Genomic DNA, 17160 nt, shown 5'->3' on the forward strand with positions numbered 1-17160 from the left:
CTAAAACCAAATTTTTAATAATAAGAATTATTTGCTCTTTACAATTCTGTACTTTGTAATGCTTATATTATTATCATTGTATCACTGGCATTCAACTGTTTTAAAATGACAACATGATCATTTATCATCCTTATTTCTGACATTGTTATCATCCAAATATATATATTTTTTTTTATTATTAAGACATGTGCTCATGGTTAGCAATTCACAATGTGCAAAACATGGCCAAACCTTACATTAAATGCTTTCTAGGGATAAATATATGGAGAACGAAATGTAGGAGAGAGGAAAGGAGAGGAGAGCTACAGACTGGGGGCTTACAGATGATTTGGTTATATAACCATCTGCCACGACGAGTTGCACAGAAAAAGACTCACAAAATACTCGTTCGCCCTAGACAAATATAGACACACACACACACACACACCACGTGTGTGATGGGCTGTTCCAGTTTAGACTCATTCTGTGTGCTAAAATCCATGAAACACACATTTTAGCTGTGGTAAATTATGTATTCATATGAATACAGACATATATACTCAGTTGTTCACTTTACACCTTTATTTACACAATCCTTAACCCATTATACATCTTTACATACAATCCTTAACCAGTTATATATCCCTTTACATCTTTATATACAACCCCTAGCCATTCACACTTCACCAAACATAATTGTATTTAATATCTGACCACATATTCATAACTAAACATTATTATGGCACCATCCTTAGTCATCCATCACTATACAGCATTATATAAAACCCTTAATCAGATTTACTTTCATATATACCATTATATATAGTGTGAGCTTAATGTCACAGGACCCATTTTTCAGAAACGAAAGTAAAAAGGACATATCTGAATAGCCCAGCGAGTAACGGGTGAGGGTCCCTATCTTCTAGTTTATGTCTGGAACATGGCCGTCTTCTTGAAAGCCACTGTATATAATTTTCTGACAAGATACCTTATTAATGAGGAGACAAGCCAATGACCGCTGAATGAATAGGATTTCTCCTAATGCTAATGGAGTACAGGAATTCTGTTTGTTATCTGGAGATTGAAACCCTATGGCTTCTGCATGTGTAAATGGGAGGAACGAGGGAAGAAAAAAATGACAAGTAGACGAGTGCTAGTTAGAATGACTGTTGATTAGTACTTGAGGAACCAGCCTGATTGAGAAGATGCAGTTTGGTGACTGGTGGGCAAAGGGTAGGAGGCAAAAATGAATAGGAGTGAATGGAAGTATCAAGGCATAACAATGCACATTGCACAACCATAATGACTGACACACAGACATATATACACACATTTACACAAAAATACCTTGCATGAAGTCCTCTATCCGGTGGACAAGCTGGTAAGACTTGCAGCGGTCAAGCAGAGTCCTGATGGCTGGAAGTGGATCCAGCACTATGGTCTCTGGGTGGGCATCTATGTAGTCCTGCAAGATCAGGACAAAAGGTCAGATTTATAAAAGGAAAGACCACCAAAGGACTGCTGGCCTACTGAGGATTTTAGAATGAGGCTAAAGCAGAAATACAAAACAAGGGGACAGATGGACATTGACAGAAAAGCAGAACTGTTTAAAATGATTACAGCACTGAACCACTAATGTGTGTGTGTGTGTAGCATAGACACTTCAGTTCAGACCAAGCAAGTTATCTTAGAAGCATGTTCTGGCACACGCACATAAACCCGCACACACACACACACACACCCACTTCCTGGGCTCTGTTACGTCACTCACACTGTGCAAAAGGCTGTCAGGTCTTTACATAACACCACAATCACATTCCTAGGTCTCTGTCCCTCTCGTCTTAAAGCTCTCAGCGCTTCAGCTAGCACTTCTCATTCTGCCCCTCAAACACCCTCCAACTAGGGCTGGGCGATACGGATTAAATCAATATTGGAATACATTTCTTAATTTTGGCATTGATCATATCAATGTTTGAATTACTTTAATCCGAACAGTATAATATTTTATGAAAAACATAACATAACATAACATAACATAACATAACCCTGTACGACTGTCCCTCACAGTCATCCACAATCTTTACACATAAATGCACACTCGCCATGTCTGCAACACCAACAGGAGTATCCCTCTGTGAGGAGGAATGCATTTCTTGGCAGCACAGATTAAACAGAGCAAAGTGTTATGTAAAGCCACCAAGCGGTCAACAGAAAACAACAACTCTGATCTTTCACCAGGGTCAGCGTGACCCACATTTCACTTCGCACAGCGACCTGTCACACAATTAGTGTGATATTAAGAACGACTGGCTTCCTTTATAATGCTCCGTCTTAAAAGATTTAGTCCTCTATTGTAGTAGCAACTATATCTAAGCATATAAAGAGTGGGGGGTACATAGTTTATTGGAATGATTTTCAAAAAGCATAACCTGTTTCCAAAAAGGTACCCCTTTTCTTTCATAATATCCATTATTTTCAGTCACAATAATAATAATAAAAAAATTCCAACCAAATAACCAAATACATTTTAGTTCATTTTCCCCTTACATCGGTCAGTTTACTGCATGTTCCATTTTTGTACCATTTGTACTTTTGTACCATGTTAGTTCATTGTTAGTTCACATGTTAGTTCATTTAGCTCCATTTACAGTTGTTTACGGGACCTGAAGAGCTTAAAAGGCAAAAATAATAGGTGTTTACAAAATCGTTAGTGTATACTGATACAGAGCAAACTACAGTGCAACACATCACAAGTTGCCACAAGATTTTACTAACAATAAATAAACTATAATAATTCAATGGAAATCAGTGTAAAAATATTGTATTCTAAGTCACCCAAAAAAGTATTAAAATTAGATGCCAATGTAAAATAAAAAATTGGAGATACTAGATGTTCAAGGAGAGAGACAATATGCTTTTTCTGTTCAGGATAAAACAGCATATAACACAACAATAACAATAAAAAACCTGTGATAATATCTCCAGCAAAAGCAGGAGGTAAATCTTTTTACCTCTTTTACACTGCAGTTTTCATGTTGAAAACCAACTGCATAGCAATTCTTTTTTCATTAAATGAAAACGACAGAATAACCTCTTGGAGCATGCAATAGAACTGTGCATACTAATCACATTGTGAGAGCAGAGGATTATGCTATTCAGTTTGTGTTGTTATGCAGTCACTCTGCAATCAGGTACCTGAATGCAATCCAAAATAACACAGATCACAAAGACTGTAATCATCTTTTAGCTGTTATGAATTGCTGCATGTCTGTCAGCTACCACAGTGTAGTTGGCTGGAGCCTTCAATTCCTGTTCAAAATCAACAGAGGAAATACTGTATAATACCATTTACATATACGCATAAACATTGCACTTTAATATCCTTTTTATTCAAATATTTGTCATTGTCTTGCCACAGGACCACTGGCTCTGATATTTAATGACCTAAGACCTTTTTTGCACTTGCAAGTCTGGCCCAGAGTCCACAGTAAGATTTTTGTCTTTGTTATGGTGTGTACATTTGGTCCATTACCCTTTTTTATTTCATTTTATATAGGGGTTAATCTACTGTCACAGTAAATAAATTAAGACCCAGTCTAAACGTTTGTTTTCACACTGCTGCAGGGTGTTCCTCCACACTATGGGGAGCCGGATTTTGGCCAATTCTTTTTTTTTTCCTCTGGTTTGTTAAAAGACTGCCTCAGTTTCCTGTAACTGGTTCGAAATTTGGAACCATCTAGAAAAGTGGTTTTACACTGCAGACGAACCAGACCATTGTTTAGAGACCACCTCTTCTCTGGTCCTTAGTCTAGTACTGTGGTTCATGGCCCCTTTCTCACCTGCTTCTTTGATTCAGACAGAAACTAAAAAGTCAGAAAGTCCAGAACAAACAAGGTAGATGTGAAAGCACCAATTTTCATTTTAAACTATTTAAGAAATTTAAATGCTCTGCAGAATCCCAAAATGTTCCCAAGCCTTTTAAAGTAAGCCAAAATAACTAAGTCCAGAAAACTGAACCATACATCTGATACATGCACTGACATAAAATGCATGCAAATAAATGTGCAGCAGAGCCTCTGCAGTACAGTTCAATTTAAAAATATCACCCCAGTACAATCTTCTACCCTGCTTAGTATAAACAAAGCAGAGGAAGCCGTTTGTTCCTAAATGTCCTTAAATGTCCTCTATTGTGCTCTGCCAAGATCCGGGCTTGTCATCATCACCACCTTAAATTTATATGATGCATGACAGATGGATTCCTAAAATGTTCTGGAATGGGTCCAGCTCTTTCCAGGCCCATTCACCACAATGACATGGCATATCAGTCACTTCACAAGCCAGACTAAACTTCCAACTCTCCTGTTACATTTTACAGACCTTTAACTGTTGAGTAAAGTATGGCAAGATATTACCTGCAGCATAGCTCTGTCCTAATATGACCTAGAAACCATTCACAGAAATTTATATATACAAACCTGAACAGAGGTTCACTTTGAACAGAGGTTTTCTTGGCTTATACAATTACATGTCTTTCTTCTGACACTGACAATATGCAGTACAAAGCTCAGAGTGTGCTGCGTCCAGTTCTCACCTGCACACGCTGGACCAGCAACAGGGACTGAGTGTCGTTCTGGTCCGCCTCCAAGATCAGATCTGTCAGCTTGTGGATGATGACGTCCAGCGGGCCCTGCTCTTCCAGAGGCTGGCTCAGATCAAGCTGAAGACAAAAGGGACGAACAGCACTTCACTTATTACTGTTGGAACACCGAACAAGATCAGAACCTTAGGAGCACAGGTTTATTTACTTTAGATTACCTAAAAAAAATCCTATTTTAAGATTACATAGATTACATATGTGCGTACTGCTAGACCTGTCACACTAACTGCGATACTAAGATAACTGATTGCCATTTTAAGGATATTAAATGCCACTAATATAATAAGACAAAAAATAATGCAAGTACACACATTTATGGGCAAAGTACTTTTGGGGGATGTACTCTTTTTTTCTTCAAATACTGTTTAGCTTGAGATTGTTCATTACCCTTTACATTTTTCTCAGCAACTGGTGTATATGGCTTTGTTTTAAAGCAATGGTTTAATTTAATGAATATGTTTTATTTATTTAAATTATTTAAAATATTTTAACTAAAATTCTATGTCTAAATATTTTCAATAATTAAAAAGATAATTGCTCTTTAAAAGGGTGTAATTGCACTATTATGCCATTTTATTGTTACATAAAATCGCCTTACATTGATCATCTTGATTATCACAATTACTTTTGAGACCACATATCGTACAAACCATAAACAATCATGATGGACCTAATGTCCTTATATATGGGTCTGAAGCAGAAGCATCTCTTTAATTAACATTTCAATGTTGTCACCATGTCATGTCATTCCTAGCCCTACTGCTAGGCTACATGTTAAAGCTTTATGCAAGCCAATAGAGAAATAATAACTCTGAAAGAATACATGAATTTAGTCTTCAAAGACGTCCATTTTTGCCAAGAAGCAGCATAGAAAACACTTCAATTTCTCTTAAGTAGCACCATAATGAGCCACCAGGGATGCTTTCCCACTGGCTGCTAAAAATAACATTTTAGAACTAAATTCCTAAACACACTCGCTTCCACATCATTACTTTAGAATATTTATCTTGGAAATGTACACTGCATAGCCAAATTGCACAGGATAGAAAAGGAGATTATGCTCTATGAGAGCTGGGCATGGAAGCTAAAAGAGTGTGGGTTTTCCTGCATTGAATGTGGGTTGAATGTGGATTTCTCCCAGCGTAACATGTCTTTTCACATGAACAATTCCAGTCAGACACAACTGGTCACAATCATTGCTATGGATGGAACAATGTTAAAGGCACATACAACTTTAGAAACCTACCATCAGGCCTCACTCAAACTTCAATAATTTACATCATATTGCCATGAGCACACCTGCCCGAGTTTTAGTCTCACTCACATGATGACACCTGACTTCTTTTACAGGTGTGGATATTCCCAAGCAGTAAATTTACATACTTCTATCCTTGATTGGCATTGGTATTCCAGTGTAAGTATTAGCATGCATGCCAAAGACTGCAGATCATTATCAATCAGCAGAAAATGCTGGATTTTAAGTGCATGGACTATTAATAGTCACAGATTATTAATCGAGGTATAAATCGATTAACACCACTAATTAATGTGGGTTAAAAATGCCCTCTTTAGTCTGATATAAGAAAAATGACTACTTAGTAGGGATGTGCTATATCGTATCGTACGCAATAACATTGCCAACAAGTTTGAATATCGTGAACGATATTATACCCTGAAACATCATCCCATATAACCCACCTCTAATTATCACATCAGTGTACTACTTTTTTTGCTGTTTTTAGCAAAAGAAAAAAAAAATCACACTGTTCTCATTTCCCATTATTTATCTACTAGAGACAGATTATATCTGTCCAGTATCATTTATTTTACTTTAATCCTGGATATATGGAGATATTATTAGTATCATGACATTCTGGATCATAGACATCTTTTACAAATCTGATAAAATTCTTGTATATTTTAGTATATCTCAGTTAGGAGTGTGCCATAACATATTGTACATAATAATAAAATGTAATTTTCATTTTGTTGCAGTAGTGCATTCTTATTAGAATTTTTTTCATTCATTTAATTGAGTATCATTATCGCGAAAATACCATGAAATATAGTCATATTATTTTAGGGCCATATCGCCCACCCTTACTACTTAGTTTAGTTTAGTGTTTTACCTTTTATGCTGGTGCGAATGAGAAGGGCTTCCCTGACCATTCCACAAAACTGAATCCCAACACACTACGCTCAATGGAAAGGGAAACGGCAATAAAGCAATAATATTTACAGACTGAAACGAGACTCTTCCCGCAAGAGTCCCATTCCGATGGTGTTACAGCACTGATGACATGCAAAGTGAGGAGCTCTAGTGTTGATGCGCTGACAGGCTTCGCTTTGCTACGTGTTCTCCAAATCTTCTGCTTACACTACACAGAGAGGCCAGGCCCCAGACCACGGCCGTATGTGGAGTGGAGAGAAACACGTACGCCAGTCTGCTTCTCCAGTTATTTCCCTGGAAGGAAGGTTTCATACACAACACCTTCGCTCAGAGCACATAATCTAAACACTGCTCCTTTCTGCTGCGTACCAGAAATAACGACTCTCCCACACCACGAATAACTCAAATAAAAAAAATTAAAGTAACCTTGAACTCATTTATGTTTTTTTTTTTTTTTTTTTGCAAAAACATTGTCACTTCAGCTTCTTTAACCTGGCTATCGCTTTTGTGGAGGCACTAACGGCTGTGCTTGTTCAGGCAGACACAGGAATGATGATTTATTCATGAAACATGCGATAGGTAGAGCAGCCTGAAACAACATGGGACACAATACACCAATGTTTGACCGTCTGTCTGCTCCTCAAGGCCGTGTATGACCTGCCCGTGTCTGCACGAACGTGTTGAGTCTAGGCTGTGTGTAGCTGAGATGCTCCTCTCCTTGTTCTCTCTCTCTTTCACACTCTCAGTCACACACACGCACACACGCACATGCACAAAGAATCTCCTGTAAGAACTATAAGGAAGTATTAACTAATCTAAAGCAGTTTAATTTACCATAGGTTGAGGCAGAAGGCCATTTTCCCCCTTTACAATAAATGTAGTCAAACTTTGTTCAAGGTTTCTTCTTTAGCTCTAAAGCGAAAGGAAAGCTACAAGGCTAAAACAGCTAACAATTTCCTTGTAAAAACGATGTGTCTAAACTACAACAAATGTACTTGCCTTACAACAACAAAGCTGTAAAGTATTTTTAAACAGAACTCAAAGTGTTGTTCCTGATTAGCATAGAGACAGACTGTACAGACAGTGGGGTTGAGTCTGGTCATTTTTACAGGTTCTGTGGTGCGCTAACGTTTTTGTGCTGCCCACCCTCTGGGTTTGCGACCATCACATTATTTTCACACATAATTTTCAGTGTTAATTAACAGCACCTAAGGAGGCTGATTAGAACAGGGAGAGAGTTTCAGGCTTTAGGCAGCAGCAGCAACAGAAAGCAACACAGCATAATGGATGACAGAAACTGGAGAATAAATATTCATAAAACGTAGAAAAATCACAAAATCATGCATATGACTTCTTAAACTATAATTTCAGGTGATAACATTATTTACTCCATTTTTCCTGAGCTGTTTATGTTGGACTGTAAAGCTTAGGTAAGGTTACCTCACTATTACTCGCTAATGTTATCTTTCTGGTTTGTTTTTCTTGTTGTCTTACTGAACATTCACTGTTACTTGTAGCCCCTTTATGATCATTTGTTTTATTTTATGAACCTGCAGCAGAATATTAAGTCAATTTTAAGTAGACCTTAAAATGTTATGAGCAACTGAGCTGAGGTACTAAGATATTGTAGCTCTTTCATCAAGCAAACTAGAGATACATTACTACTCTTTAACGGTTATCTGGTTAAAACATTGTCTCTATATGAAAAACATTTAACATGTGCACAAAAATCTCTTCACAGTTTGCAAGTAAAGAAATAATATTGGAACACATTTAAAAATGGAAAATGCTAAATAATTAAATAGAAATAAATTTCATTTTGGCCCAGTGTGTTTAGCTGTTTCTTTAAACCAGTGTTTACCAAATATTGGTATTTTTAATGACAATGTGTTCATTTCTTTTTGCCTCAAAACCCAACGCCAGTCTGGGAAGATTTCATGAAATGATTAGTTGTGAAATGTACTAGTATGCCAAATACAAAAAAATGCTAACAACTCTTATCACAACAGTAGTTCAAATACTACTTAAAATGCTTAGAGCATACTTCATATACCTAGAAACACACTAGCGCAACAATACATCTAACAATTACTGATGGAGCTCTATTTCTCCACAGCAGGGGTGTAATCACTCAGTCCATGATTAAACTTCATTAACCCTAGTGGCTTAAGGATACAGAATTTTTCACAATGTTTTAAACATTGCACATTTTATGGACAAAAGTATTGGGACACACATCTTAATCATTGAATTCAGGTTTTCATTCAGTCCCATTGTCAAAGGGGGCTATGTCAATCACATAGCAATGTAGAAAGAATGGGGGGTCAGTAGTTGACTGAAGACTAATTTTTTAAAAAGAATTATTAAACGTAAAGCAGCAATAGGTAGGATTTCCTTGATTTTTTATCTTTTTAAAGAAGTAAAATTACAGCTTGAAACTCACTGCAGCGCTGCATTGAGGTGTAATAGGAGGAATAGCGGTGCTCTCGTTTCGGTGCCGGGCTCCTCTGAGCTCAAACCAGACTCTAAGTTTTCTGAGGCGGCCGCGACTAACGCTCGCGAGAACTGCGCCCTGCTTTCCGACCTTCAGTTCTAACAGTTCTACAAGCGCTACTGGTTAATTTTTTTACAAACTAACATACACACACTCTGGCAGAAGCTGGAAAGTGACCAAATATGTATGTGAAAGCCAGAAAGTGAGAAAGAGAAACTAATCCACCTGAAACATTTATTACACTCTACAACTGTAGGGGGAGCCCACGAGCACAAAATCTCAATTCTACCTAGTGGAGCTTTAAACGAAGCACTGTTGTAAGTTGCTCTGGATAAGGGTGTTTGCTAAATAGCTTAAATGTAAATGTGTCAGAATAAAGGGTGTCAGACTCCATAGTAATATAGTGCATAAAAGTCACCAATGTGCTGCTGTTTTAACAAGTGCTCTCAGACCAACTCCATGTTATGGCCTATGGATTTAGAATGGGAAGTCATAAAGGCTGCTGTAAATAAAAATAAAAGTGCCCTAATACTTTTGTGTACGTTGTTGCAAAAAATGAGACTAGGCCTCACATGGAACGTCACATGACTACACTAAAGTGTGTTGTTGGATGGTGCTTGTTGTATGAGGACTTTTGATTCCCTATGATGCACACTTCCATGTGTATATAATATATAAAATTGTTATACCCCTTTTTCATAAAACTGCTCTACATGCTATTGCTCCCCATAGGCCATGTTCCCTTGCCAAAGCACTGAACATGCAAACCTTTAGATGCTGCTACAGAGCATCTAAAACCTTTTGGACATTACATTTTGAGCAAGAGCACAGGAAAAGCAACTAATTCACCTCTTCAAATGTCTGCTTCATTACACTGTGTCTTTTTTTTCTCTCTTATATGTATCACAAAAGCACTCAGCATGTCAAGTACTGCTCATTGTCAGGAGAGCAGTAGCACTACAGGAAACCTGTAATTAAAATGTCCAGGCTGAGGTCAGTACAGGTCATATCTGAGCCTGCAGCAAGATGCTGAGCAAGTCCACGTTCTCTGAGGAGTCATTTGCCCTCTCAAGACAAGACAACAGAGGCAGGGAGGCAGGCGGTCTGCGCATGCATGAAAACAGGTCATGAATGCCAGAAGAGCATAATATTCTATGGTGTACCACAAGGCTCAGTCCTTGGCCCACTTTTATTTCCCCCTGTGCATGCTGCCACTGGTTCCGATGTTCAGTAATCACAGAGTCAATTTTTCACACCAGGTGATGTCAGCCCAATAAACAAGTTTACTACTTGTCTGCATGGTATAATTGAACGTAATACCACCACCTTTTTCAAATTAAATGAACATAAAACAAATGCAAATGATAATCCAAAACCATGGCAAAACCTTGACACAATGCATTACTTATTGGACTTTCTAAAACTACTGTAAAGAAACTCCAACTGATACAAAAAACAGCATCAAGAAAACTACTTTAGTTGTTCTCCACTGATTGCCTGCTTCCTTCAGAATTGATTTGATTTTTTTTATTAATAGCACATAAATGGGTATAACATTTTTGGAATAGTAAATTCCAAATCAGATCTTAAGGCTGACAGCCTCCTGCTGATCCCTCGTATGGAACTTTAGAAGAGGGGTGAACCAGCTTTATGTTTTTTTGGAACCAGAGATGGAACACATTACTAATAGATATTCATTATAAAGTTTGAATTAATAAAAACAAGAAACCAATTAAAAGTGAATATAAAAAAAAAATCTGTTTTTTTAAGAAATGCAAAGCTTATATGTTTATGTTTCTGGTAATTTTATTAATCCACACTTTATAAAAGCATTTTTTTGTATTTTTCTGTTATTTCTATTTTAAAATTTTTCAAACGAACCTACATTTTACACTTTATTTTAGTATTTAATCTAACTGTTGTACATTAATTTTAAGCTTAATTTTGCTTTGAGACTTGTTTCTTTTGTTTGTTTTCTTAATGTTTCAGATGTTTTGGTCACCTGTTTTTCTATGTAGAACATTTTGTGCTGCAAATTAATGAATGAAATGTACTATATAAATAAAGTTACTATTATTATTATTATTTTTATTATTATTAAAGAGAACACACAAACCTTTGCTTAAATGTTACTAAGTCCCTGAGCATTAAACAATCCCATGTTTTTAATGAGTCCTCTAAGGCATTTTCTCCAAATGTCACTGTAGTCTATCAACCAAAGCATCCTCTCACCACGCCGCCCGTTCCGTTCATAAACCAGCAGCCGTTTGAGGGTGAACGATGCAGTACTGGTGAAAGCCCAAAATAACAAAGGGAAAGAAGAAAGCAGAGGAAGAGAGAAAGAGGTGAACGTGCCCCTCTGCTGATGTCACTGCTCTTTAATGTTTCCCTTCATAAAATATTGACACACACACACTGAGCCTGTGTTCATATTTTATGAGCAGATATTAGCGGCTTCAGAATAGGAGTCATCGGCGGTTCAGTGACGAGAGCAATACAAACCAGCTACTACACACCCACCTCTACCTTCAAAAGATAATGATGATAAACACGTTTAAGCTGCTGAAGATTCAATTTTAGAGCTTGACAAATCCAGACCTGAGTTGTTTTCTTAGCATTTATAACTACATCACTCTACACCTGACTGAGTCATTTACGAAACAGCCTGTAGCAGCTCAAACCAAAAACCCCAAGGCGAAGATCTGTAGACTTCCTGTGGGTGTCCATGAAAGCCACACACTTAAAGGAAATGATAGACATTAATAAAGTCTAGATGTCTGGTCTAACCCAGCTAAAGAGGACAAAAAGAAAGGATGAAAGACAGACAGTCTAATACAAGAGCATCAGGAAAGAGACAACAGTAAAGTGTGAACTGGATTAAATTTTACTAGAAGAGGTGGATTTTACGAAAGGCGTCTTTATGTTTATGAACAATTAAACGGTATGAAGGAAGGAAGACAGGACTGATTTACACATCCCATCACATCACATTATTTCCTGAGAGTGTAGAGGGCCACAGTAACTTTTATATTAAGCACAATACATTTGGAATCTAACTGTGTGACTGAAACTGAGCAGGCATCATGTTGATATGTAGGCTATTATCTGTTTTTCTCCATAACCTGCAGTGGCCAAAAGTATCCCACCACCAAAAAGCCCATTGAAGCAATCATCTTGAAAGCTGCCTATTTTATTACTGAAATAAAAGGGTATCCTCAGACTTTTGACCCACACTATAGATTTGTGAGGTTTGCCACATTTGCTAAAGACCTGAATGGCCCACTAGACTTCACTTGAAAATATAACAACTACATGCCTCCTTGAGCACCTCTGTATATAAAAATAAATTAAACAAAAAACAATGTATAAAATAATATAATTTGCTATGCAGAAGGGGTGCAGATGATTGAAGTTTGGACAGAGACAAAAATAAAATCATTAAGATCAGGAAGCAAACAATAAAGAAGGATTACAGAATGTATAAAAGAATGTATGAAAGAATAAAATAAAGGAAAGTAAGCAAGAAAGAGAAAAATTAAGTAAGATGAATGCTTGTAAGAAAAAAAATCTGACTATGAAAAAGTAAGAAAGAAAGAGAGAGAGAACGAGAAAGAAAGAAAAAAGAAAGAACTGGACATGCAGATAAATATAAAGAATTACGTTAGCAATAAAACAGTTAATCTTTGGTAGAGATAGTGTTCAGTGTAATTCTTGCTCTGACATTTAAGAGTTATCTCTGTGATCAGATGCTTTGGGGGAACCAAGAGAAGTTGTCTTCCACATTAAAGAAGATAGCAGTCCAGTCATACCTGAAAGAAAATGGCAGAATCAAACCAACTAAAGACTTAATGCATTAGTGCTCTATTGTTATCTTTAAAATAAATATATAAAAACAGAGAGCGAAAAAACAGGCCACAAAAAGAGACTCCCTACAGGACATACCTTTGTTTTTTTCCCACATGAAAATAGAAGTCAGCCTTGAGGGAATGGGTGAATTTTAAGATCTTCACATGCAATGACGTCATTAAACACTGACCTCTCCGGTTCAGTGAATGTCAAATACACACAACAGATCTGGCAGTGATGACATCACTTAAAAGGAGCAAGTCTCATTCCGGTTTGTTGAACTGTGATCAAGAGAGGATGTGAACCAGATACCAGACTACAGACAAAGCATGCAAAAAGATACCCTGATTAAAACAGCTCCAGAATAGGGTATGACTGCTTCAAAGGATTTCTCAGAAAATACCAAATCATCATGAAGATATCATCATTGTATTACACTTCCTAATACATTAATCAGGATGATAATAATAAACCGATTATAAATATGATTGGAAATGCTATAGAACTAAAGCATGTTATTTTGTATTTTGGCACCAGAGGTGAACAAACCGTTCAAGTGTTAATGCAATAATCCAACAGTATACTGTGTTAAAAATGTGCTACAAGTGAATCAAAGATGCATTAAAAATGTTCTGTAAAACCAAGCAAGCATCACCATAAAAAGTACTTTAAAGAATTAAAAGCATACAAAAAAATATTCCCATCATTAAATTATTAGTGTGCTTTTAGAAGCCGGATTGTAGTGGTGTAGTTAGGTTGTTGTGAAGCTGTTTATATGCGCCCATGTAATTCAGCTTTATTTTTTTATTAGATTTATTAGAAATTAGAAATTAATGTGTTTATAATGTGTAAATGGTAGAGTAAGCATTGCCTAAAACAATCTCTCTGTTTATGTCAGTTAATTTTCTTTTTTTGACAAACCAAACCTGGGTCGTTTTAATTGACTTTTCATGAACAATCATTTTATAGCAATGTCTCTTTAACAGGGTCATGCGCTTCCAGCAGAAATCCAGCTCAAAATTTCCAGTAATATAGTCTCTGTTTGGTTCACTCGTGAGGTTTTAACTTTAGCTGAGTTTACCTCATGTCTCCAGGTCTGTGCACAGTTCCGGAGCCAGCTATCTTCCTGCCAGCTGCTATGGTGTGCTTGGCAGTGCTATCTACGAGCTTGTGTAAGCTGGGAGATATACGTGCAAAATGTAAACGAATGGCTATGTTGAAAATTAACAGATAGAAAATCTCTAGATACCGAATGTTCATTTGTGGGGCATTCACAGTAATCTCATACTGCTGGTGTGTAGCTTCAGTTTTGGGGGATAGAGATCTGTTTCGATTCTCTCAGCTGTGTTTGAGTGTCGTGCCAGTAAGAGCTGGCCAAGATGGAAAGGAGAAGTGCAGGGCCTGATTCTTGTTTACTTGTCTTCGTTGCCCCCAATACCGATATTAAACAAATCCCCTCAGTAGTACAATAACCTTGTATTGTCATACCATAGTCTACGCTAAAACTGGTTACTGCTGCAACCTTACTCCAGACTTCAATCCTTCTACATCCTTCTAAAGTGGGTTGAACTTAGAGCAGCTACAATAACTAATCATTTCCTTGGAGAGAGAGAAAGAGAGACGAAACGTCCTGATTTAAGTACACAGACTAGAACAAGGTCAGATGATTGGTGGTGCTTACACTACAGCCCCATTAGTCCTGGGCTGTGTCTGTGGAATGTCTCTGAGAAACCCCTGCTGTGACACACACACCTTCACCATGGAATCTACATCTCTGGGATGTCTGGGATACATTCTGGCGATACTGCCCACACAGGAGGTTATAAGTTTTTAGAAGTTGTTGCATGGGAACAGTCAGGGGACAATATTTTGGTTTCTGGCACTAGCAAAGCAGAGTAGCTTAGGATACTATCAATGCTGATAAACAGCAGTAAAACAATTAGATAGATGGACGCAGGCTAAAAGTGGAAACATCTGAATTATTTTATAATAAACAAAAGCTTACCTGAACCACTTCTATTCCTCTTTTCCTAGAAGAGAAGAAAGAAACATCATAAATATTTACAAGGCAATGACTCCATGCCCATGCCAATATAGTTGATCACAACAATTAGTAACAAATAGTATTTAACATAGTATTTAACTACATAGTATTTACTGAAATGAATTACCAAGCTTATCAAGCTTTTTGTATTTGAGACATACATTTAGGCAAGAAATAATAAATTATGTGGGAAATTCACATCGCAGTTAGTAAAATAAATATTTATATAATGAAGGTGAGTATTCTATGCATAGTCTCTACAGTCTAAATGTCTTAATTTACATATACATATATACACTTTGTAGTTTCATAATTATAGACTTTATTCTTGTATCGGTTTCTTTGCTTACTTTATTATTCTCCTTTCACCCATTCTTCAAATGGTTAGAACCATACCAGACCACTATAGAGAATACATTTTTTTGTGTTTGGATGGTGAGTGGTAGTGATTATTAAAAAAAAAAAAAAAAAAAAAAACTTTAAAATGTGCTGGAAATGTCTTACAATGAAATATAAAAAATAAATAAATAAATAAATAAATAAATAATTATATATATATATATATATATATATATATATATATATATATATATATATATATATATATATATATATATATTGAAAGGGAAAAAAATATCACTCAAAATTGTATGGCAAAGGATGTTTTATCTTTTTTCAATTGACATATTTTTACTACTTACATTTCAATATGACAATAAAGAAAACCTAAAAAGATCAGTTACCTAGCAACACTGTCGCAACAAGAACGGAAGCCATTATTGGAAACAGGAGGTGAGACAGCACAAGATGAGCTGATGATCTTTCAGAGGTCAAGCAGAAGTCAGCTTAACTGTTATTATTAACACAGTGCCTGACCACCTTAGGACAAAAATGTCTTTATCCTTAATCTTTAAACCCTATACTGTATTTTGCTGTAATTAAATCATGTGATCAACAGCATGAGCAGAGAGATAACGATACTGTGTCAAAGTGTGCAAAAGGTGAGTCATACAGTCAAATATTACTCCAGGCAATATATTTCGCAAGGTTTCAGTCAGTCTTATCCCAAAAAATCAGTGACCGTTTGAGAGGGGCTGACACGACACGTCTTAACTCATCACCAATTCAGAACATGCACCCAGAGCCATTTCTTCTCACTCACAGCAGAGAACGGTAAAAGCAGGTGTAAAAAGAAGCCCAGAATTAAGAGCAGATCAGTGATGATTTACATTTATCAATATTGAACGTACAGTAACAAAAACAGTCAGCTAGCGCTGTAAAATAGTGAATAACACTATAACTATAAAACTATAGTTGCATTAGCCACTTGCAGCAACAGAAGGGGCTATTCATAATGCAGTCTGTGCTAATGTGGAAACTAAGCTGGAGGTAGAGTGAGGTAGAGGTGCACAGTAAATGCACACACCAAACCATAATCGAGTTCAGCCAAGCCAAGTGCCGAAAAACCTATAAAGAGCTTAATTTATTTTTACTCATATCATTTATCTTTACACTCAGATCTAACAGTTATAGAGAAGTTTGCATGTGACAGAATAATGTAAAATAATTAGGGCTGTTAACCTTAAAGAGTTAACACACATGGTTAATTTGGAATCAGCAATGCGTTATTATTTTTTTAAAGCAAATAACTAGCCTCTAATAGCCTCCAAATTTGTTGCCCCTGCCCAACATGTCCTAATCGTGGCTGACTGCGAGGTGTTGCTTTGCTTGTGACACTCTGAATGCCAACCTGTTACAAATCCCTCCAGACGGCCACCAACGCACTGCTGGTGGACAATTCTCTCGTGGACATTTTACATTCCTTACATTCATTCTTTTATTTAAATATCCATTATAAAAACCTGTGTCTTAAGAAGAACATGTGCGATCAATCGCAATTAATCACAGAATATTTTCATGATTAATCAGATTTTTTTTTCCTTCAATTGACCCCATTACAAATAATGTAA

General features: G+C 36.6%; 1 protein-coding gene across 2 annotated transcripts in view; it reads right to left on the reverse strand.

Annotated features, from left to right (window-relative positions):
* itpk1b (inositol-tetrakisphosphate 1-kinase b) overlaps nucleotides 1–17160 on the reverse strand; it is a 42904-nt gene that overhangs the window by 14314 nt on the left and 11430 nt on the right. For both annotated transcript variants that reach the window (XM_007252512.4, XM_022672860.2), the window contains exons 3-5: nucleotides 15152–15176; nucleotides 4571–4696; nucleotides 1327–1444 (exon numbers count right to left, since the gene is read on the reverse strand). In XM_007252512.4, the coding sequence (XP_007252574.3) occupies nucleotides 1327–1444; nucleotides 4571–4696; nucleotides 15152–15176 (269 nt within the window). The remainder of the gene's footprint in view (nucleotides 1–1326; nucleotides 1445–4570; nucleotides 4697–15151; nucleotides 15177–17160) is intronic.

Source organism: Astyanax mexicanus, chromosome 14 (assembly GCF_023375975.1).
Source record: "Astyanax mexicanus isolate ESR-SI-001 chromosome 14, AstMex3_surface, whole genome shotgun sequence".
NCBI lineage: Eukaryota > Metazoa > Chordata > Actinopteri > Characiformes > Acestrorhamphidae > Astyanax > Astyanax mexicanus.